Consider the following 20,047-nt stretch of genomic DNA (forward strand, 5'->3'; position numbering starts at 1 on the left):
TGTTTTAGTCCTAATTGCTGGTTTTCATAAAGGATCCTACAAGACCCCAGCTTTATCCTTTTTCTTAATCTCCCCTTTATCAGTTCTCAGAATTTTGTAGAGGTTCGGAGCTCGTTTTAAGATCAATGTTGATTTTTTAATGTCCGCTATCTTCTTCATAATGCCCCGTACATTTTTGTTGAATGTAAACTTAGTATATCCACTAGGCCTTTGTTTAGAGGTTCTTGCGTCACTCTTTTCAAACTTCCTCACGATACCATTAATTACGTTTCTTCTGTAGCCCAAGTTCTCAGCTACTCGCATGATCCTGTCGATTTCGTTAACCCTGTCTATAACGATCGCAATAAGTAAAAGCTCTCCTGACTAAGGTACGAAAGGCTGCCAATTTATAACGAAATGGATCATTTGACTGTGGCGGGATGTAGAGTGGGCTATGTGTGGGTTTAGTATACACTTTAGTGGATAGATGCCCTTTCTTAAAAGTGATATTGATGTCTAAGAAGTGTATCTCAACTGAACTTTTCAGCTCCAGTTTCTGACGTAGGCCGTCTTCGTTATCGTTAATTCTTTCTATAAAGGTACTGATTCCTCGATTACTTCTCCATATTATAAGGATATCGTCAACATATCTCTTGTAGTAAACTGTATTGTTTCTGAAGCTGTGTAGAACTTTTTCTTCAATTTTCTTAACCACTAATTCGCATAGAAGCCCCGACATAGGGCTTCTATGGGCTTCACATTCAATTATAGGAAAGTATAATTGAATGTGAAGTAAATATTTTGATGAATAAAACTATTTTAAACAAAAACTACACGCATTTTTATTCACATTTAAAAAAAACCACATTATTTATTTGATATTAATTCATATATCCTAATTCTCCTGTAAATACATTCCGGAAGAATAGACCTACCTGTTAACAAAAATTAAACTGATAAATATAATTAGGGACATTCCCAGAAATTTTTCTAATTGAAATTATAAACAAAACCTAAATGTGAACAATGTGAAGCAAGCTACGAATACGAAAGAAGTTTTTTTTTTTTCTTAACTGGATCGATGGTGCTAAATAAAAACAAATCGCGTAGAATAAAAATAAAGGGTTAATGTTACCCTAGGTATACGAAATGGCGGCTCGTCTCTGATCCCAACAATCAAAAGACAGGGAACTGGGGACGCACGTTCTAACCTAACCTAACCTAACCTATTCTAATAATTTGGTTGCTAATAATTATGGTAATTTATTAGAATGGGTTAGGTTAGGTTAGAACGTGCGTCTCCACTGTTCCGTCTTCTGATTGCTGGAGTCAGAGACGAGTCGCCATTTTGTATACCTAGGGTAACATTAACCAAATAAAGTTTATCTACGTAAACAGATTAAACAGTGCTTTATCGTTTTTGACTCGATACAATCATCCACACAGTCCAGACCTTGCACCCAGTGATTTTCACTTGTTTCGATACTTAAAGGAGTTCCTTGGTGGTCAACATTTCAACGACGAAGAAGAAGTGAAAACTGCAGTCGTGGATTGGGCTTCTTGACAGGCGGCAGATTTCTTTGAAGTCGGAATTCAAAAAATTGTTGAGCGGTATGACAAATGTTTAAACAAAATGGAAATTATGTAGAAAAGTAGATAAAAGTATGTAGAATATGGAAAAAGATATATTTTAATGATATTTACAGTATTTTTCTTCTTATTAAAAAACGGACCTTATTTAAAAAATAGCCTTCGTAATATAATATTGAAATTGATTCATTAATTACAATGTAATTTTTAAGAGTTTATATACCGATTTTACAATTTTTTTATGATGATTATTTTAATTTGTCGAAAACGGAAAATTGTACGGAAAATTCATCGAAATCAATAAATTGTGTTCTGCCGATTTACCGTTAGAAACCAAAATAAAGGTAATACAAATACATTTAAATTCTTTCTATCCGTCTATAAATTTAATATTATTAAACATTTTTTCTTTTAAAGATGCTGAACTTTATGAAAAGATACGGTAAAAATTCATTTGGATTAAGCATCGGCGGATTCTTTTATGTTGAAAAGAACTTCATCATTCGAGTAAGTTCGTTCAATATATTCTGTTCGACTTTATTAAAGTTGTAGAAATACTATTTATAACTGAGTGTATAATTTACAAATCTATTTTATTGAAAGAATCGTAGTAAATATGTAACACTTTTTAGGTATATATATTAATTTTGTATATATTATTTTATAGACGCTGGGTGATTCATATTCAGCGCTGTCTGCGTTGATAGAACTTGCAAAGGTATTGATAATTGCAAAGGTACCTTCTTGTAAAGTTAAGATTAGAGATCCCATTTGATAAAGCTGCTGAATTAAATTGCCTCACAGGCTGACTTGAAAGTTTGAATAATAGCAGAAGTATTACAAGGAAATGAAGTATTTTTGTGTTCGAAAAAGGATGTCGATTGTAGACTTATCAGAAAAATTGAAATCTCAAAAAAGTAAAAGAAAATACTCATTACGAAACTTCAATATTTAACTCTCGATTCATTCGTAGAAAGTTACGACATTAAATTTATGCGTCAGTACATTTATAAAATATATTTTTATTTTATGTTATTGTTATTTTTTATTAACTTGTTCTGTAGTAATAATTATTAATTTGTTGTTTGTTGTATATTTAAAGTATTAGACTACTTACGGGTTAATTAACACACACGCGCGCGCACTTACACACACACACATATATATATATATATATATACACGTATATTAATATATACATGATATATAGATAACATGGTATATAGATAATACATAAACTGTATGTAGTGTTTAATTAAAGTTATAAATTATGACATAGATGAGTTCGCTTCCTAATAAATTGTGACATTAACATTAGCGTGTTAACGTCACAATTTAAGGAAACGAAAGTATTTATTTTCTTTTCGAGATTTCATTAAGGTTGTGTAAACAAAAGCACTGCACAAGCATCAAACTTCTGTATACTTACAATAAGTTTACCCAGGAACACATAATTCACAAAATTCATTTCTTCTATTATGGAATCTGGTTGTCAGTGGGCGGTTTTTCTGATTTTAGTGTTCACGCCGACGGGGTTGGAAAGTGCTCTACACTAAATTGACAGAATGTAGACTCGATGCGCTGTTTCAGTCCGTTTCATTTTCGGGAGACTACCCATTTTCGTAAATGGGTGGTAGGCTGACCTAACAGACTCCAAATTGCTTTAAAACGGAATCTGTATTTGTTGCGTAATGAACAATTGAGAGAAGCCATCTGAGTCGTGTTTCTTCGAGAATGCGATCAGTCACTTGTTAATTTACTGTACTTTTTATGTATATTGTCATCTTTACTGATGCCTCAAAAGTAAACGACAATGTCCCTTTAGATTGATTGTTCCTTTGTTATCTACCAGAATGACACTGAATCATCCCGTACGCAGTTCCGTTTGGGGGAACACTGCTTTCTCTTTCAGGCTGAGAGATCAGAATCAGATTAGAATCATCACCGACAGCGAATCTGCTACTTCTGAGATTGTTTGTAATTCGGACAACAAATTTTACATCATCTAGACTCGTGCCCACCAAGGAATGACTGGCAACGGACGAACAGATGCACTGCAAACGGCAAAGGCTGCTGCTTCTGACAGCATTCTCCTGACTACGAGTACTTATAGTAATGTGAGTAAAAATTTGCTGTAAAGACTTCTATGAGAGGATTCTATACAAGAATGGAAGCGAAATTGGAACTACTGCATGCATAGTATAACTTATCAGTTTCTGCCTAATGTCCGCGAGGCCACTACCTATAATCGGTTTTCCCCAAACCGTAATATCATGTAATTCCTAACCAACCATTTACAGTACATTTTGCTAGCTATTTGTGTAGTTTACATCACACATCAATAATCGGTGCACTACTTGTGGGGTTGAAGATAGAGCCGTTCATTACCTGTTTCATTGTCCAATTCTTAAAAATGAACGATTGCAATTGAAGCTAATTGTACAAAGCAAAGCAGAAAGTGGCCTTGCGGCTGCAAGAACTTCATAAATTACAAAGAGATTTAATTCCGCGTCCAGCATTTGGTTGTTAGGTGTCTAAAGCTGACAAGGATCCCAACCTGCACTTGACCCAATAGGAACTGGTGTAGGCCTACTGTATGGAATAATAACCACCTCTATAAATTTCGTACGTTCTAGATCTTTGTACGCAAGTTCTTCATTGTAAATATTTTATCATAAATGTATCATAGTTTCACTTGTTTTATAGCGCGGTTGTAATTACGTCTTCACGAATTTGTTCTATTCTCGTGCACACTAAAAGGCATTAACGGATTCACTATGGATATCCTTTGTATCACATCTACTTTATGCTAACACGTCTTACCTTTCTTATCTTTCTAATCTGTTTTCGGGTTTTAATGTAATATCGCCTTTTTTCTACATTACCACGCATTTATCTGTACTATCATACTTTTATATGTTATTGTGCTAAACATGCACACTTTGTGCACACAATCACTGTACCGAGCTCTTCTTTTACTGTTCATCATTACGTTATGTATTTAAACTATTGTTATAATTTAGTATAATTTAATTTGTAAAATTGTATCATCTGTCTAGTTGTGCCTCGCGGTACTAGGCATGTATATTATTTTACGTACCTAAATAAAGAATGAATATATTGAATACTGAATTTAACGGAGGAATTTCACAAATAAACACATGGTATCACGAATAAAGAAACACTTTGCAACTATTGCGGATTAATTTCACACAAGTATTCGACGTAGAGAAAACCAATGGACAAATTGCACGAACTTGTTACGGGAAGATCGAACAGATTAAACGAATGATCGGAAGGATTCATCTTCAACGTGCGGCTTAGCAGGAAATATTTCCCATTGTGCAGAATGGAAAAAAAGAATCCCACAATTTAACGGAACGATTTCGAGTAATTGCGAACAAATTTGTGTCGATAGATTAGACTGTCGCTCTTGCGAAAACTAGTTTGTTTTTACTTTCCCGGATCTGTCTACTAAAAGAGGATCCGGATAGACAGCTTTTAGATGCGATTTTTTTATTTTTCACTACGCTTTAGTATGGTACGTCGTGAGAATGCGTCCTAATAAAAATTTTTTGGAAATCCCCCCGCGTGGAAAAGCTAGAGGGTTAAGGATTACCTTGAAGAACTCGGCTTCTATTGTACTATTTTAGATGCGATTTTTTGCGTTTTTGACTGCGTTTTAGTATGGTACGCCATGAAATGTAGATTAAGAAGGGATTTTTGGAAATTCAAATCTCTGAGGGAAAAGGAGAAAGTTAGTTTTGGTCAGTATAAAGTGTAAATAATAAAGAAGGAAAGTAAATAGTGGCACATATAGTGTACATTTAGGAAATTAATAAATATTTTAATTATTTCCACTCTTCGGGTAACCCAAAATAAACGAAATCGAACGAATATTTGAATTCGTTCAAAATTCGAAAAATTCAAAATAATGTTCCAAACAAGTTTTCTTAGATTTTAGAATTTAAAATAAATCATTTTATTCGGGGCAATTCTCCATTATAATGAGAATTAACTTACTTGCCTGAGCAACGCCAGGCTCATATGCTGGTTATATTAATAAAATGGTTGTGTATATCGGGTTTGAGTTTGTTATTCGCAGTTAATTTTAGTCCCGTACAAGTTGTTGGGGTGCATTATTGTTCGGTTGAAATCCCTGCTGGCTGATATCCCGAGTCTATTTTTGTATGTGTTTAGCTATTTTTAATAAACTAAAATATTTTGTTTGCAATGATGTATTAATTCTTTGTCCACGACCCGTTACAACTAACTTAACATCGGCCGGATGGCTGAGCGGTAAACGTGGCAGCCTATCGCTCTGGGAGACCCAGGATCGATTCTGGACGGGTCGAAAAATCCCCAAGAATTTTTGGGGATTGGTCTGGCCAAATATGTCGGACCCCGTCCCTCATCACTCGGCCACTCCATTGTGGACCTGGCCGAACCCATAATGGGTTTGCTAAAAAAGGCCCTCTTTTAGTGTCTAGAGGGAAAAAAGTTTTTAAAAAAGGGGGTGTACTATAGATTACCACGTATGGAATTTCGGGACTTTGAGTATATATCTGAACTCAGAGGACCGAGACGAGTTCAACGGTACCCTACTTTTGGGCCGGAGGCAAAAATTAAGAAAGTTATCGTACTTTTTTGATGATCGCGCGATAATCGGAAGTCGCGTCGCTCTCTCCGCTAAGCCTATCCCGTGTTTAACAGGCAGTCCGGCAAGTCGGCTATATATACCTTCAACAAAGGCAGATGTTGATCCACGAGCACACTGATCGTCTACAGTTCGAGTTAAGTCCTTTTTGCACACTCTCGCGCTTGTCGACCTCGGGGGCTACGACTCCTCAGTCTCGCTATTGCTCGCGGTCGGCTCGTAATACTAGCCGACCGCGCTGTCGCGATGCTTGAACATGAGAAAAAAAAGGAACTGGCGTTCGACTGTTCGTGCTCTCAACGGACTCCTCCCTGGAGGGGAGCCGCCGGCAGGCCGCTGATTGTTTAACGTCACTAGTTATTGATTCACGGTAGTTCTTGAACAAAAGAAAAAAAGGAAGTGGCATTCGACTGTTAGTGCAATTTATTGCCGTTCAGAGTGCTTTTTTCAAATTTGTTTGCAGACTTTACCACGAGATGGCAGCACTAGCAACTACGGTGCTGTCTGCATGAAAGCATTAAAAAAGTATGATAACTTAAAAACTATGATAACTTTCTTATTTTTGTCTCCGGTCCAAAAGTAGGGTATCGTTGAACTCGTCTCGGTCCCCTCAGTTCAGGTATATATTCAAAGTCCCGAAATTCCATAGGTGGTAATCTATCGTACAGGTATACCTCGCCTTACGTCGGTAATTGGTTCCAGGACAGGCGACGTAAGTCGAATTTACTATCTCCGAATTTACTTGTCACTAGACTAAACCAGAAATTACCATTCCCAGTTCTGTATTTTATTTATAAAGGCATTTTTAATAATATATGGTTAATAAGAATCTATTTTAAGCTTACAAATAAATCTTAGTTTTTAATATAGTGCAGAAAAAAATAATCTAAATTTACGAATACATGTACAGTACAGTACATACTTGTAAATGTACAGCACATGTTTACAATTTGGTGATGTTTACAGTACATCGCGGAATCTTTATTTGTGAATGTAGTTTCTCTAAGACAGGGATGGCGAACCTATGGCATGCGTGCCCAAAGTGGCACGTAAGAGAAATCATCTGGCACGTAATGTATCATACGATTTCTGTCTTTTTCAATCATCCTTTCTGTTTATCACCTGATCATTTTTTTTCAATCGGATTTTTTACATTTATTCGAATTAAAGCGTATTCATTTAATTTCTTTAAATATCATTATTCGAAGTCTAAGACATTGGCACGCATTAACATCTTCAAAGCTAAGTATGCTTACAATATGGCACGCGGACTCAAAAAGGTTCGCCATCCCTGCTCTAAGACATTATAAAATAAGATTATTTTTTAAGGTTAAATAACAAATATAGTTCTTAATTCTGCGATAGTAGAAAATAAACTAATTTATGTTAAATTTACTAATATCGAGCGGCGCTGACAACGATGCCAAATGGTAGACATTAGAACTACAGTGGAAAACTCTAATAATGAGCACTTAAAGACCGCTAAATAAGACGACAACCCAGAAACACATGTTTTCATGTTTCGTTCTCTAGGATTTCTGATGATTATATTAACATTTACTGTAAATGTACATATTTTAATATGGTTTTATGTGCTTTTAACGCTTTTCTAGTGATATTACGACTTAAACTTGATTTTTTCATATACAGTAGAGCATCGATTATCCGACCCCCCGATTAACCGACTTATCAGTTAACCGACCGCGTTCTAGTCGGCAAATTCAAATGTCCGCTAGTGATGTAGCGTTACAATATTTGGTTATGTTTTGGCTACTTTAATATTATTTTTGTTAAATTTTTGCATGTTTTAGTTGGCAGCACTGGCTCGACCATGAAAAGGAGGCTAGTATTTAAACCAGGCCTAACACACTATACTAATAATGTATTTTTTCATACTTTTCGGTTATCCGACCAACCCGTCCCCAATTAAGTCGGATAATCGATGCTCTACTGTACTTTTTTGACAAACGACGTAACTCGATGTATACCTGTATCCCCAAAAAAGTAGGTTTCAGCACCATGTAGAAAACTGTAAGCTTACTTTAATCGGTAACAGAGGAATGAGATTTATAAATGTAATCTCCGCAAGATTCTTGAAAGTCTGTGTATTTGCTGTTCATTAAAAGCACTGAACACTGGAAGTTGCTCGCGAGTTGGCTACTTGGAATTTTTCGGGTTTTCTTCGCGTGTCTAACACCTAAATAGGCGTCTCCTATAAAGTCCTTCCAGGAGGCATTCCATTGGTAAATTGACCATGTGTTGCATTACCATATCCTATTAAACCAAACATTTTCAGAATAATCTTGTAATCACTGTTCCAGTTCTGTATGTGTAAAGCAAATGCTGAAAACAAAGTAAAAGTGGCATTTATGCAGTTTAAGAATGCTATTCTATTTAGCACTAATGGTTATCACAATTAGGGCACTGAACATTTTTTCCTGTGACATTTCAAATAGATTAAGTCCCTAACTCGAAGCACAAATAACTTTTTAATGACAGTATTATGTTGTATAACTAATTTAGTTAATAAGATTACTGTTAAATTAACCCCAATAAAGCAATTTTTAAACTGAAATTACATCCACAAATTTCCCTTTTAGGATGAAACAATTTTTTCTGGTTCCCGATCTTCGAATATATTGATGCCGGTACCAGTGGTCCACAAGAGCTAAAATATGGTCCACAAAAGATTTAAAACTTTTATTCATTTTAAATTATTATTCCCACATTGATACAAACTGAATTTAATTTTTACTAAAAATTTTATGTTTTCTATTATAACAGTACTGCTAAAGCATGTTACTCTTGAGTTTAACCATTACTTATGTTAACAGTTTTGATTAAAGTTTATTTTTAGATTGACACAGTTTATTTTTCTTAAACATTGTGGTCCCTGCTAACAATAATGAAATCAAAGTGGTCCCTGGTCAAAAAAAGGTTGGAAACTGCTGTTGTAAAGGATTTACAGTTTCTTTATGTTCCATAAATAAATATAACTGTAAGTAATAAACAAACATGAAATACAAAATGTGGTAAAATTGTACTTTTCGTTTATTGTTACATAATCAAATTAATTTTACATTTAATTATGAATGCCCATTATAATTATTTTATCAGAGAAAGAACTTACAAATGACAAAATAAATTCATACAAAATTTCTGCAAGATTTTTCTATTTACAGATATCTATTTTAAATCTTTACTTATATTTTACACTATTATATGAATGATCCATTTTAATATCATTAACGATATCAAATTACATATATTTCAATTTTCCATGGAATATTTCAATTCATTAATTAAGGCACTAGTACTGGAATACAGAGGGTAAACATTCAAATATTTTTTAGATAACTGGACAATTTCAACTGGTTTCTCGTAATTTTGTATTTTAAAAATTACGTCAATTTTTTACCCTTTTTTACATTAATATGTATTAGTAATGAAATTTATATTTTTCAAATTACAACAACACAAAGGCAAAAATATAGATAAATGTTCATAAGTACTCACTTCTTGAAATTTTCAATATGCCAAAAATATAACTGAAATTTTTTCCTTATGAAAAAAATTACATTCTGAATGTACAAACAACAAGTTTTGCAGAAAAATCATATCTGAATGAAATATCTGGGTTGGAAATTTAATAGTGGCAACAATGCTATAGAAACCAAACTCAATGCACAGCTAGACCAGATGTTGATTACTTACCTATCTTACATCAGAGCAAATGGACTTGACCATCCAACTCATGTGCCTGTGAAGTGGCAAGAGCAAGGCCTGTTGCTATCACCCAGTCTAGTCATGATATTCTCAAAATTGGAGTAGCGAAGTTGGATAAAGATTGAAAGTGCTGGTCATACTGCATGAGTGTTGTCAAGAACTCTTAGAGGCTTGTGGGAAATCTGCATCATCATACAGAACAATAGCAAGATGGGTAAAAGCTTTCATTGCAGAATGCAAAAACAAGAAACATAAGCCTCCTTTGGGTTGTCTCTGTGTAAGTAAAGAACAAGTGAATGCCAAACCCCAGGCCAGACTGTAAACATACAGCAGTCTATATTTTTGGAACAATGTACGGCCCGCTTTCGGAGAAAAGCAGAAACACTTTCTGTAGAACCCACTCATCTTCTTGAATGGCAATGCTCAAGTGCATGTTGCACTTCTGTTGCATGTTGCATGTTTCATGCTGCATGTTGTCCACAATGTGTGGTCACATTGTTCTACAATCCACTGTATTCTCCAGAATTAAGCCCATGTCTTTGACTTGATCCCTAAATGGAATAGTTCTGAACCACCCACTGCACAGGTGGTCCAGAATTATTCCAAATATTCTTCAGGCAGTAGACCAATCTATTCAGGCAATCAACCAAACAAGTTCTGCTGATGACATCCTGCAACTTCCACATTGCTAACAACAGGTCATATACATTACTAATGACTATATTGAAGGGCAGTGAAAATCTGAAACATGTATGTTTTTTGTACAGATTGTAATTTCAGCATTGCCACTATTAAAATTCCAATCCTTGTATCTTCATGATATTCAAGCTTACAAACTCCAGAATCATATCTGGAATAATAATGCCAAATACTTGTGGAAAACATGATTTATTTTGAAATCAAGTCCTTTGATTTTCTAGTCTTTTTAAATAATATCTGACAAAAATATCTTCATTTTTGAAACAGCATTCATTCTCACAGATTTTAATAGAAAATAATTTGTGTAATTCAATATAAAATTTCAGCATAAATTACAGACTGAATCTTTCTCTTTAATTGACTTGGTAAGGTTTCTCTTCCTTTTATTTAATAATTATAAAACTAACCTGAAAAAAAAAAATTAGTATATTATATAATTTCATTTATAATTGAGAAAATGTACTAATTATTAAAGTTTTCTTAAATTATGAAATTTCTTTAAAATTACATACATGTATCTACATGAAATGAAAAACATTCCTTGCAAATAAAAGGTTTGTCAGGACAGATTGAACAGAATGTGGAAACTTTTTTCGCTGCATATGCAGCATATTTACTTCCGTTAATTCTCTTAATGTTTGCATAGCAGTGTATACATCGTTTCCTGATTCTTCTGTTACTTGCAGTCACAAGTGTAGTTTTTTCAAATTTGTGTTCAAGTTTTTCAGATTTCACTTGTTTATTTTCATCATATTCATCAATTTTCAACATTGCTTTTATCAAATGTTCTTTGAATTTTTTCATGGTCATTATTAAACCAGGATTATTCTCTTTGTGAATAACATAAGCATTAATCACTGAACTTTCAAAAATGACTTCCAATGCCACTTTATGATACCAATTAAGAAATTCTTGTAAGAGGGGTATAAAACTTGGTATCTGATGTGATACATTTGCTTTAACTATTCCTGCTTTATAATCCATAACAATTTTTGGTTTTACAACATATTCTCCATTTCTATTTCTCTTTTCTATTTTAACAATATCTAGGTTATGGTATGTTGATAACATCAGGAAATCTTTCTTATCTTTCCACTTTGCAATTATCACACCATTTTCATTTATTTTACCATATATTTGCCCTCTTTTAAGCTCATTACAAAGCACTTCGTAAGGAATTCCTTTTCTGTTTGGTTCAAGAGTCCCAACCAAATGAGTATTTCTTTTTAAGAGACTATCAGCTAAAAATACCGATGTAAAAAATTCATCAGTAGCAAGAACCCTGCCATTATCTAAATAATCTTCACAAATTTTCAAAACAATTTCCGTTGGGTCAAAATTTTGTTTTCCTTCATAGAGCATCAGGTTATAAGTATAACTATCAGCACTACACAATTTGAAAATTTTAATGTGTTTCTTCTGTGGATTGGAATATCTTATTGGCAAATTATATTTACAAATAGTTAGAACAGTCCCTGGTATCCTAATTTCTTTGAACTTTTGAACAAGTATACTTATTATATACCTTACTTTATAACTGTGATCATCTTCTAATTCATGTTCTTTTTTTGACAAGGGCCAAAACCTGAATATGGTCTCAAACCTATTTTTATTCATAATATTTGAAATATTGCTTTTATATAGTATATTACTGCTCCAATAGTATTCTAAACTTGGAAATTCTACCAAATTCATCCATAGAAGGAGACCAATAAATATTTCTATTTCTTCTTTTGATGTGTGTTTCTGAGATGGATCATTTTCTTGACTAGTTTCATCATTTAACAGAATACAATCTGCATTTTTGTTTGTTTCTTCTACAATATATTTCAACACATCATCAGTTAAAAAAAGCCTAAAGCAATCTATTGGTGTTGGATTAGAAGGAAGTTTAGAATTTATACTAGGTTTTTTATTAAGAATAATTTTTCTTCTGTTAGTTTTTGTAACATCTGTCCATCCTATATCAGTAGTTATTTCACTCTTAAATTCAATATCATCATCTGTTTTCCACTGCATAGGTTGTCCATCATCATCGCAATCACTTAACTGATCAGATGTCTCTGAACTTGAACTATAATGATCTAAGTTGTCACTCCAAGAATCACTCTCAGAATCTGTCTCCAAAGAACTTCTGGAATTATCTGAGAAAGTTTCAGATTTTATCCGTTTGCCATAAAAACATTTTACATTTTTCTTCATGATTTCTTTTCTTCTATCATTTCAAATCTATAATTTTGGAAGATTATAATAAAAATTATAGGAATTTTTGAACATAATTAAAATAAAAAATATATTATTTCATGAATCACTAACAGAATTAATATAGGCCTATCAATGATAAAATAGCAAGCTTGAATAAATTTTGTTTAAATAATTTTTTCATTTTATAATAAAACTATATAAAAAATTTTAAGAAATTTAATTCTAAAGGACTACACAAACACTCAGCATTTGTAAATTCTTGATATACAAAACACTGAAAATTGTTATTTATAGTGAAATGTTACTTTACATATAGAAAATACTTGAGATTAAGTTTAAATATTTTTATTACTTGTTACCTTATAATATATTGTTGACATTCATGGATTTCTGTGTTGAATACAAATCAATATGCATGTATAATTTATTATTGAAACCAACAGAAGTTCAAATAATAAATAAGAAAAATATTGATTTATTTGTTATTTAAATAATTATTAGTTAATTCAAATGTTTTACTAAACTGCAAAACACACTGATACATTAGCAATTAGTGATTTAATATTCAATACAAAAAGTAAACATGACATTATAACTTATTATGTGAAAACTAAAATTATATTGATACAAATCAATAATATTTTTTGATTTGCTTTTTGTCCTTAGTTATTTATATATTATGCCTTTGCCCACCTTGGACTTTCTTGTGAACTAAGACTTGTTATACTGAGTGAAGAGAATCACACAATTTCAAACTAAGTCTTCTCAGTTCTTTGGCTTACATGTCCTCATCTGTATGTAATATCAAAATGTATACAACAGAAGTTAAAAGAAGCCTATATTCTGAGGGAAGTAAGGACAAGCAAGCCAAAAAAGAACTAAGACTTAAAGATTTTAATTTGAAATTGTGTGATTCTCTTCTCTTGGTATAACATGTCCTAATTCACAAGAAAGTCTAAAGTGGAAAAAGGCATAATATACAAATGGATAATTCCTATGAAAACAAAAATAGCTTAGCATTTATGAACAGTTTTTTAAAAGTTTGTAATTTTGGTTTGAGTTTATTTCATATGGTACAAAGTATTTGAGAATTAATTATGCAACACTTATACAATAAAACCCTGATTCCACATTATCCAAAGCAAACCTGTAATTCAATGTAGTGAGTACATAAATACTTTAGTACTTTTAACCTTGACATTAATGAACAAATGGCTGATATGGAGGCGACTAGAACGTTGTGGCAAAGAAAAAAGGAACTGTCATAAAACAAACACCACTGAAGAAATTTTTAAAGAAAGTTTAAAACAATGCCTGAGCATCATCACCTGGTCCCATAGCGGGGTGTATGGGTGCTGTAACACCATTCTTGCTAATTCGGTGTCTGCTTTGCCTGCCCTGATGGAAAGTTGGTGTTCGGAAATACGACAAGCCAACATTCTGGTTGTCACGCCAACGTAGTGGGCGCGAATACCGGAAGCAGTATTTTCCAATGGGATGGCGTAAACTCCAGACCTCTCTAGTACGGAGGTAGCATGGAATGGTGTTACAGCACCCATACACCCCGCTATGGGACCAGGTGATGATGCTCAGGCATTGTAATAACAGGAGCGTCGTGTTTATTTGGGAGGCCTTTCTTACCGCTGCACTAAATCCGTGCAACACGCCCACGCTTGATTTGCCTGTTATGTGGGTTAACTTACATAAAAGTTTAAAACAATAACATGTACTACAAAATGATTTGTTTCTCTTAACTTTAATCATTTAATTTGATGTGAGATATATTAAAATGTAACTACAATATACATTTTTATTCTCAAAACTATTGTATTACAATATATTGCAAAAGAAGTATAATACATGATGAAAAAAAATGTTGTTCTTTTATATGATTAAATTCACTAAGGTATAAAGAGGCTTAAAAGTGATTCAATAAAAAATCTTTTATCTTTGTCCATTTTATCCAAGTTTTCAGTTTTCTGAGATAGCATCAGTCAACATTACCTCAGATAATTGGCGGTTCTACTATCTTATCAATTCATGCACAAAACCAATACAAAACTATTCCAATTGTTTCTATTCTATGGTTCATTTCAATTAAGATTGTTAGTTCTTTATTAGGTAAAAATTCATAATTGAGTTACTAGTATGCTGTAGTAAACTGTATAAAATTTGTTTAATATTAAACTTATATTGAAAACAATTTTTTTGCACATAATCATATATAATGCAAGTCCTAGTATATAGTATAGTAATCATATAATATTGCTAGATTTTTATTCAGGCTATAATATGGCTAGTTAACTTTTTTTCACTTTTGCAATAAAAATATCAAGAACATACTTCTATTTGTAATTTTAAGAGATTTTGCATCATACAGATTTAAATTCTAGAGTTATTTGTAATTTCATTATCTTCATAACACACTTAATTTTAGAACTGATAAAATACATGCCAACTCATTCTGTCAAATATTGAACCAAAAGATATTTTCAAAATAAAATTATGAAAGTTTTTATGAGTGATATAATTCCATTTAAATATGGTTTAGAAAAATATAAGAATTAAATTTATTTGAAAATTGAAGAGAGACTGTTTTATAGTAGATAAATTAAATTTTATCATTAACAACTGATCAATTTAAAATGTAACATGATTATAATTTCTAGTAACTAAATACTTATATATAAGCTTACCATAATATTTTTTTCTCAAATCGGGACAATTTTGAGAAAATACTCACAACAGAAAATAAAGCCTACTAGGATAAGTACCTATGATTGAAAAGGCTATATAAAAAGTTGTTAACAAAAAATGAGTTAAAAGCAATTTTTAAGAACTTATTAATATTTATCACAAGTGTGAACTTTCTTTAAAAATTCTTTGTACCTTTAAAATATGACAATATCTACAATACTAAGTTTACCTTATGTTTTGCACATATCAAGTGATTTTTAATGTCTGAATGCCCACGAGTTACTAAAAATTCTAAAAAGCACAGTTCTTATTTCACTTTGTCAATACAATCACAGACTATTTTCAAAAATAGATAATCTTTTTCAATCATCAGTAAACACACATTTTTTTGGAATTTTAGAGATTAAATTAATTTAATGTACAATACAAAATAATTTCAAATGTCAACTAGCAATTTGAACCTCAACTAAGACATAACATGCGCAACAATGATGTGGCCAGTGTAAGTGTTGTCAACTCTAATTGAAACAAAATATCTAAAAAATGAAATAAGAGTATCTGGATCTCATAGGCTATGTGCTATTATCAATTCTGTGAAACAATATCTAGATGAAAAAATAAAATATCTAAATTCATTGTTATTCATTCAAAACTATATACATCCACTCAAAGCACTCAGTTGGCCATCGCAACCCTGGCAAGCCATATGTTATAAATTATGGAAGAAAATACCTAAACAACTACTTTAAAGTACTTAGATCTAGATACAAAATATTTAGATTAGCAACAGTGAGGGTAACAGAAGAGATTATTTAGTTGCCAAATCACCATTTTATCCAAGGCTACACTATTTTTACTTCTTGTATATTCGGCACTTTTAAAATTTAACCCAATAACTGGGACAAAATGACAAACTGGCCAGGACGCCGGGACTACATCATTGAACTGGGACAATCCCAGTCAAAATGGGATGTCTGGTAAGCCATCCCATATTTATATACATAGTCAGAAATTCAAAATTCCTAATAATTATTAAAGTATTAGTTTCTATTTTTGCAGTGAAAGTAATTTCAATATTTCCATTGCAAAAGAGTTTGATATTTGATTAAATTGATAATGGATACATTCTAAACATAGTTTTCAATTAAAATAGTAATATTATTCCTAAAAAGTAGATTTTGTTGTTATTTTATATTTTAAATTTTTTCTTTTGCATTTCAGATTAGTCAATTCAAAAATATATTCATTTTCTTGTATGATAAAAATATGAAAAACAATTAAAAAATAAAAATAAGTTAAATATGCATTTTGCATTAATTTCCTGTTGAATTAAAATTCTACAGAAATTATTAGTCATTTTGTTTTCAATAGTAAATAACAGCAATTGATAATTTATGATATTCATTTGATATTACCTTCAAAATTCTAAACCAGTCATGAGCAAACAATGGCCCCGGGGCCACACGCAGCCACATGGTCCTAATGTAATACCCCGGGCTTTGCCAACATAATTTTATTTTCTTGTTTTCTGCCTCTTGCTATTATGCAACACTATTAAGGCCGATATTAGTGAAGAGCATTCAAACTAAACTTGACTACTGGAAAGATGAGAATAAATCATTGTTGTATCCAGTATTTTGAGAATATGGGTACTGTTCAAAGCACTCAGAGAATACAAAGGTGTATAACTTCTGTCATTTTTTGGAGAATGTTACTTATTGAGTTACCTTACTTGCCTAACTTTTCACACCATTCTTTTGTGATTAGCTTTTTAAAATCATTAATAGAAAATGGATAATTGATCATCTTGAATTGATGGACTGATTACAAATTATACAATTTATAGTATGATTTATAATTGGTTGATTCCAAAAGAAGGAATAGAAAAATATAAAATCAGTATATTTCTTATTTTCATTAGAAGTGATCAAAATTAGTTATTTTGAATTCATATGTAATTATCTTTAGTTTAGAGCCCACACTATTAGATGTGTTTGAGAAATATCAGTTTAAATTTTTTCACTTTTTTTCTGCTTATATAAGATTACTTTCTGTTATTGAAGTCATGCAATATGCATTATTACATTTATTTTTATTTTAAAGCAGGGATTACCAAACTTTTTCACAGAGGGCCAGGTAACTGAGAGAATGACTAGTGCAGGCCGCATAACCATTTTATTCAATACAGTTCACCAATACGCAAAAATTAAAGACAACTAACATATTTATTTACCAATGCACAAACACGATGGCTGCAGCAAGCTGGTAATTGCTTTTCTTAAAAACTTCATTGTAGGTACAGTACTTACACAAAAAGTGCTCTAATATCCAAAGTCACATAGTCACCAAATTTTTTATTTCGCTGATTTTCCTAAAAATTATATTATTGTCAAATGCAAAAATCAGACTGGACCAATTTTGGAATTTTTACTCACACTTATTTTAACTTTTTCTAGTTAGTTAGTTTATCTACAATCAATGATATTTCCATATAAATAATTATATTTTATCTCATCTGTGGCACACTGTGGCAGCAGGCCGGACCTGGCCTGCGGGCCGTAGTTTTCGCGACCCATTTTAAAGTAACAAATCCGACAGGCTAACTCTCTATTAGATGCCAAAGCACGGTTAGTTAGTTAAAGTTAGTTTATTCCAGGGAATGCTGCTTACTCCCCGAAATAAACTATAACTTATATTACTAGTTTGCATATCATTAGCATATATGTTTCAGAATCTAGCATACTGGCAGTAATCGGTTAATTTAAAAATCACAATGACAACTGTAATCAGATATTCAATTATATTAAAGCAAATCACAATACTTTGAGTATTTTCTGAGGTTAATTGTTTAAATTTACACTCAATTGAAATGGCGTAACACTCGTTTAAATTACAGGAGGTGCAAAGAGCATGTAAAATGTATAGATGTTTCCTATACTTCATTTTTATTCTGGTTATAGAATTCATTGTGTTACTTACACTTCATTAACAATTGGATTCAGGGCAAATTAGGTTTCAATGCAACACATTAATTTGATTGGTAATTATTACGAAATTCTTAAGTGAAATTCTGTTATAAAATGTAAATAATAAAATGCATAAACAAAATTTTGACTCGATATTAATTTTAATAAATAAATATTGATTAACCGTCTACCTTCTATTGAATTACAGACAATCAATTCAGCAGGTGGTGAAGCATTCACGTTGCCATCTCAAATATAATTGTCAAATTTGTAAAAATTATTTGTGTTCATTTAATATTTTATTTGTAATTATAATAAATTATAAATAATATTTTTAATTAATATTTAAAAAGTTAAATTTAAATCATTATGTTTTATGTATCTTTCCATTCTGCGAACACTAAAAGTGTCTTGTCCGGATTCCACCCGTGTCCCCAGAGCGGTTAATCATATTATTAATTTGTTTAATTTAAAATACTGTACTGTATATGCTTTCCATCTCAGACTAGTAGTGTCTTGCCCCTGTACAACATACTTTTCCTGTTAGCAAGTGTCATGCCGGTCATTTATCTAACCCCTTTCAAGGGAAAATTTTTGAATTGAAATAACGTGACTTCTGGTTTGCATCGGAAGTTCCTGTATAGGTAATCGGGGTTTCCATATCTGGTCTCGGCTTTCATCTATCTAACTCCGTTCTCGAGATTAAGACAGACACTGAAAATTTATAGGTTTACAATTTTTTTAAAAATTGCAACACAATAACTTATTTATGAGGGCATTTCTGAACTCCACTGTGTGAGCAACACTGGTGGTGAGCGATGAGGAAAACAATGACGTCATTTAGGAGAGAAAAGAAACAACTTGTTACCACGTGTTTGGATCTGCTGAATAATGGCTGATGCGGTGTGTGTTTATTCGTTAAGCGAATTGTTTAATTGTAAAAATAAGACTTATATACAAGTATAGAAGAAGATATGTTAATTCTAGAAGTAATAGAAAAAACAAATGCACAAAGTGTGCTAAGATAGAAGGATTCGTAAAAGAAGTTATACCACGCTATACTGATGTTTCTTTTAATAGCCCCTTTAAATTGAACCGGTCTACAATTAAAGTAAGTACAGTACATTTTTTTTTTTTTTTTTTTTTTTTTTGTAACTCTTTCCGCCCTGTGGGCACTAAGAGGGCCTCTTACAGCAAGCCCATTATGGGTTCGGCCAGGCCCACAATGGGGCGGCCGGGTGGTGAGGGACGGGGACCGACATATCCGGACGGACCACCCCCGAAAAATTCCTGGGGATTTCTCGACCCGTCCGGATTCGATCCCGGGTCCCCCAGGGCGGTAGGCTGCTAACCTTGACCGCTCGGCCATCCGGCCGCTAGTACAGTACATTAAGAACTATCTCTTTACGCAAAAGCGAATGTATTTTTCAAAACCCGATGTGAATAGCCACGTTTCTACTGACTGACAAGGACTAAGCAGACGGGAATATCATCCAAAATATTTTATATTATCACTATTAATTAATGT

General features: G+C 32.4%; 2 protein-coding genes across 2 annotated transcripts; both read right to left on the minus strand.

The window, feature by feature from the left end:
* Positions 1-319: 319 nt before the first annotated feature.
* Positions 320-718, minus strand: LOC136972318 (uncharacterized). Its single transcript, XM_067266872.1, has one exon. The coding sequence runs from the start codon at positions 716-718 to the stop codon at positions 320-322; it is 399 nt and encodes a 132-aa protein (XP_067122973.1).
* Positions 719-9,254: 8,536 nt separating this feature from the next.
* On the minus strand, positions 9,255-18,778 carry LOC136972346 (piggyBac transposable element-derived protein 4-like). The gene is made up of 3 exons (XM_067266903.1): positions 18,711-18,778; positions 11,164-12,880; positions 9,255-11,058 (listed from the first exon to the last, which is right to left on the minus strand). Exons 2-3 carry the CDS (start codon positions 12,851-12,853, stop codon positions 11,054-11,056), a joined length of 1,695 nt encoding a protein of 564 aa, XP_067123004.1. The 5' UTR covers positions 12,854-12,880; positions 18,711-18,778; the 3' UTR covers positions 9,255-11,053.
* Positions 18,779-20,047: the final 1,269 nt, after the last annotated feature.

Source organism: Centruroides vittatus, unplaced genomic scaffold (assembly GCF_030686945.1).
Source record: "Centruroides vittatus isolate TY-2023 unplaced genomic scaffold, ASM3068694v2 contig_290, whole genome shotgun sequence".
In the NCBI taxonomy this organism is placed as follows: domain Eukaryota; kingdom Metazoa; phylum Arthropoda; class Arachnida; order Scorpiones; family Buthidae; genus Centruroides; species Centruroides vittatus.

Bases quoted from the DNA above. Each gene is read 5' to 3' on its own strand.
- LOC136972318 (XM_067266872.1), bottom strand. From the start codon at position 718: ATGTCGGGGCTTCTATGCGAATTAGTGGTTAAGAAAATTGAAGAAAAA.
- LOC136972346 (XM_067266903.1), bottom strand. From the start codon at position 12,853: ATGAAGAAAAATGTAAAATGTTTTTATGGCAAACGGATAAAATCTGAA.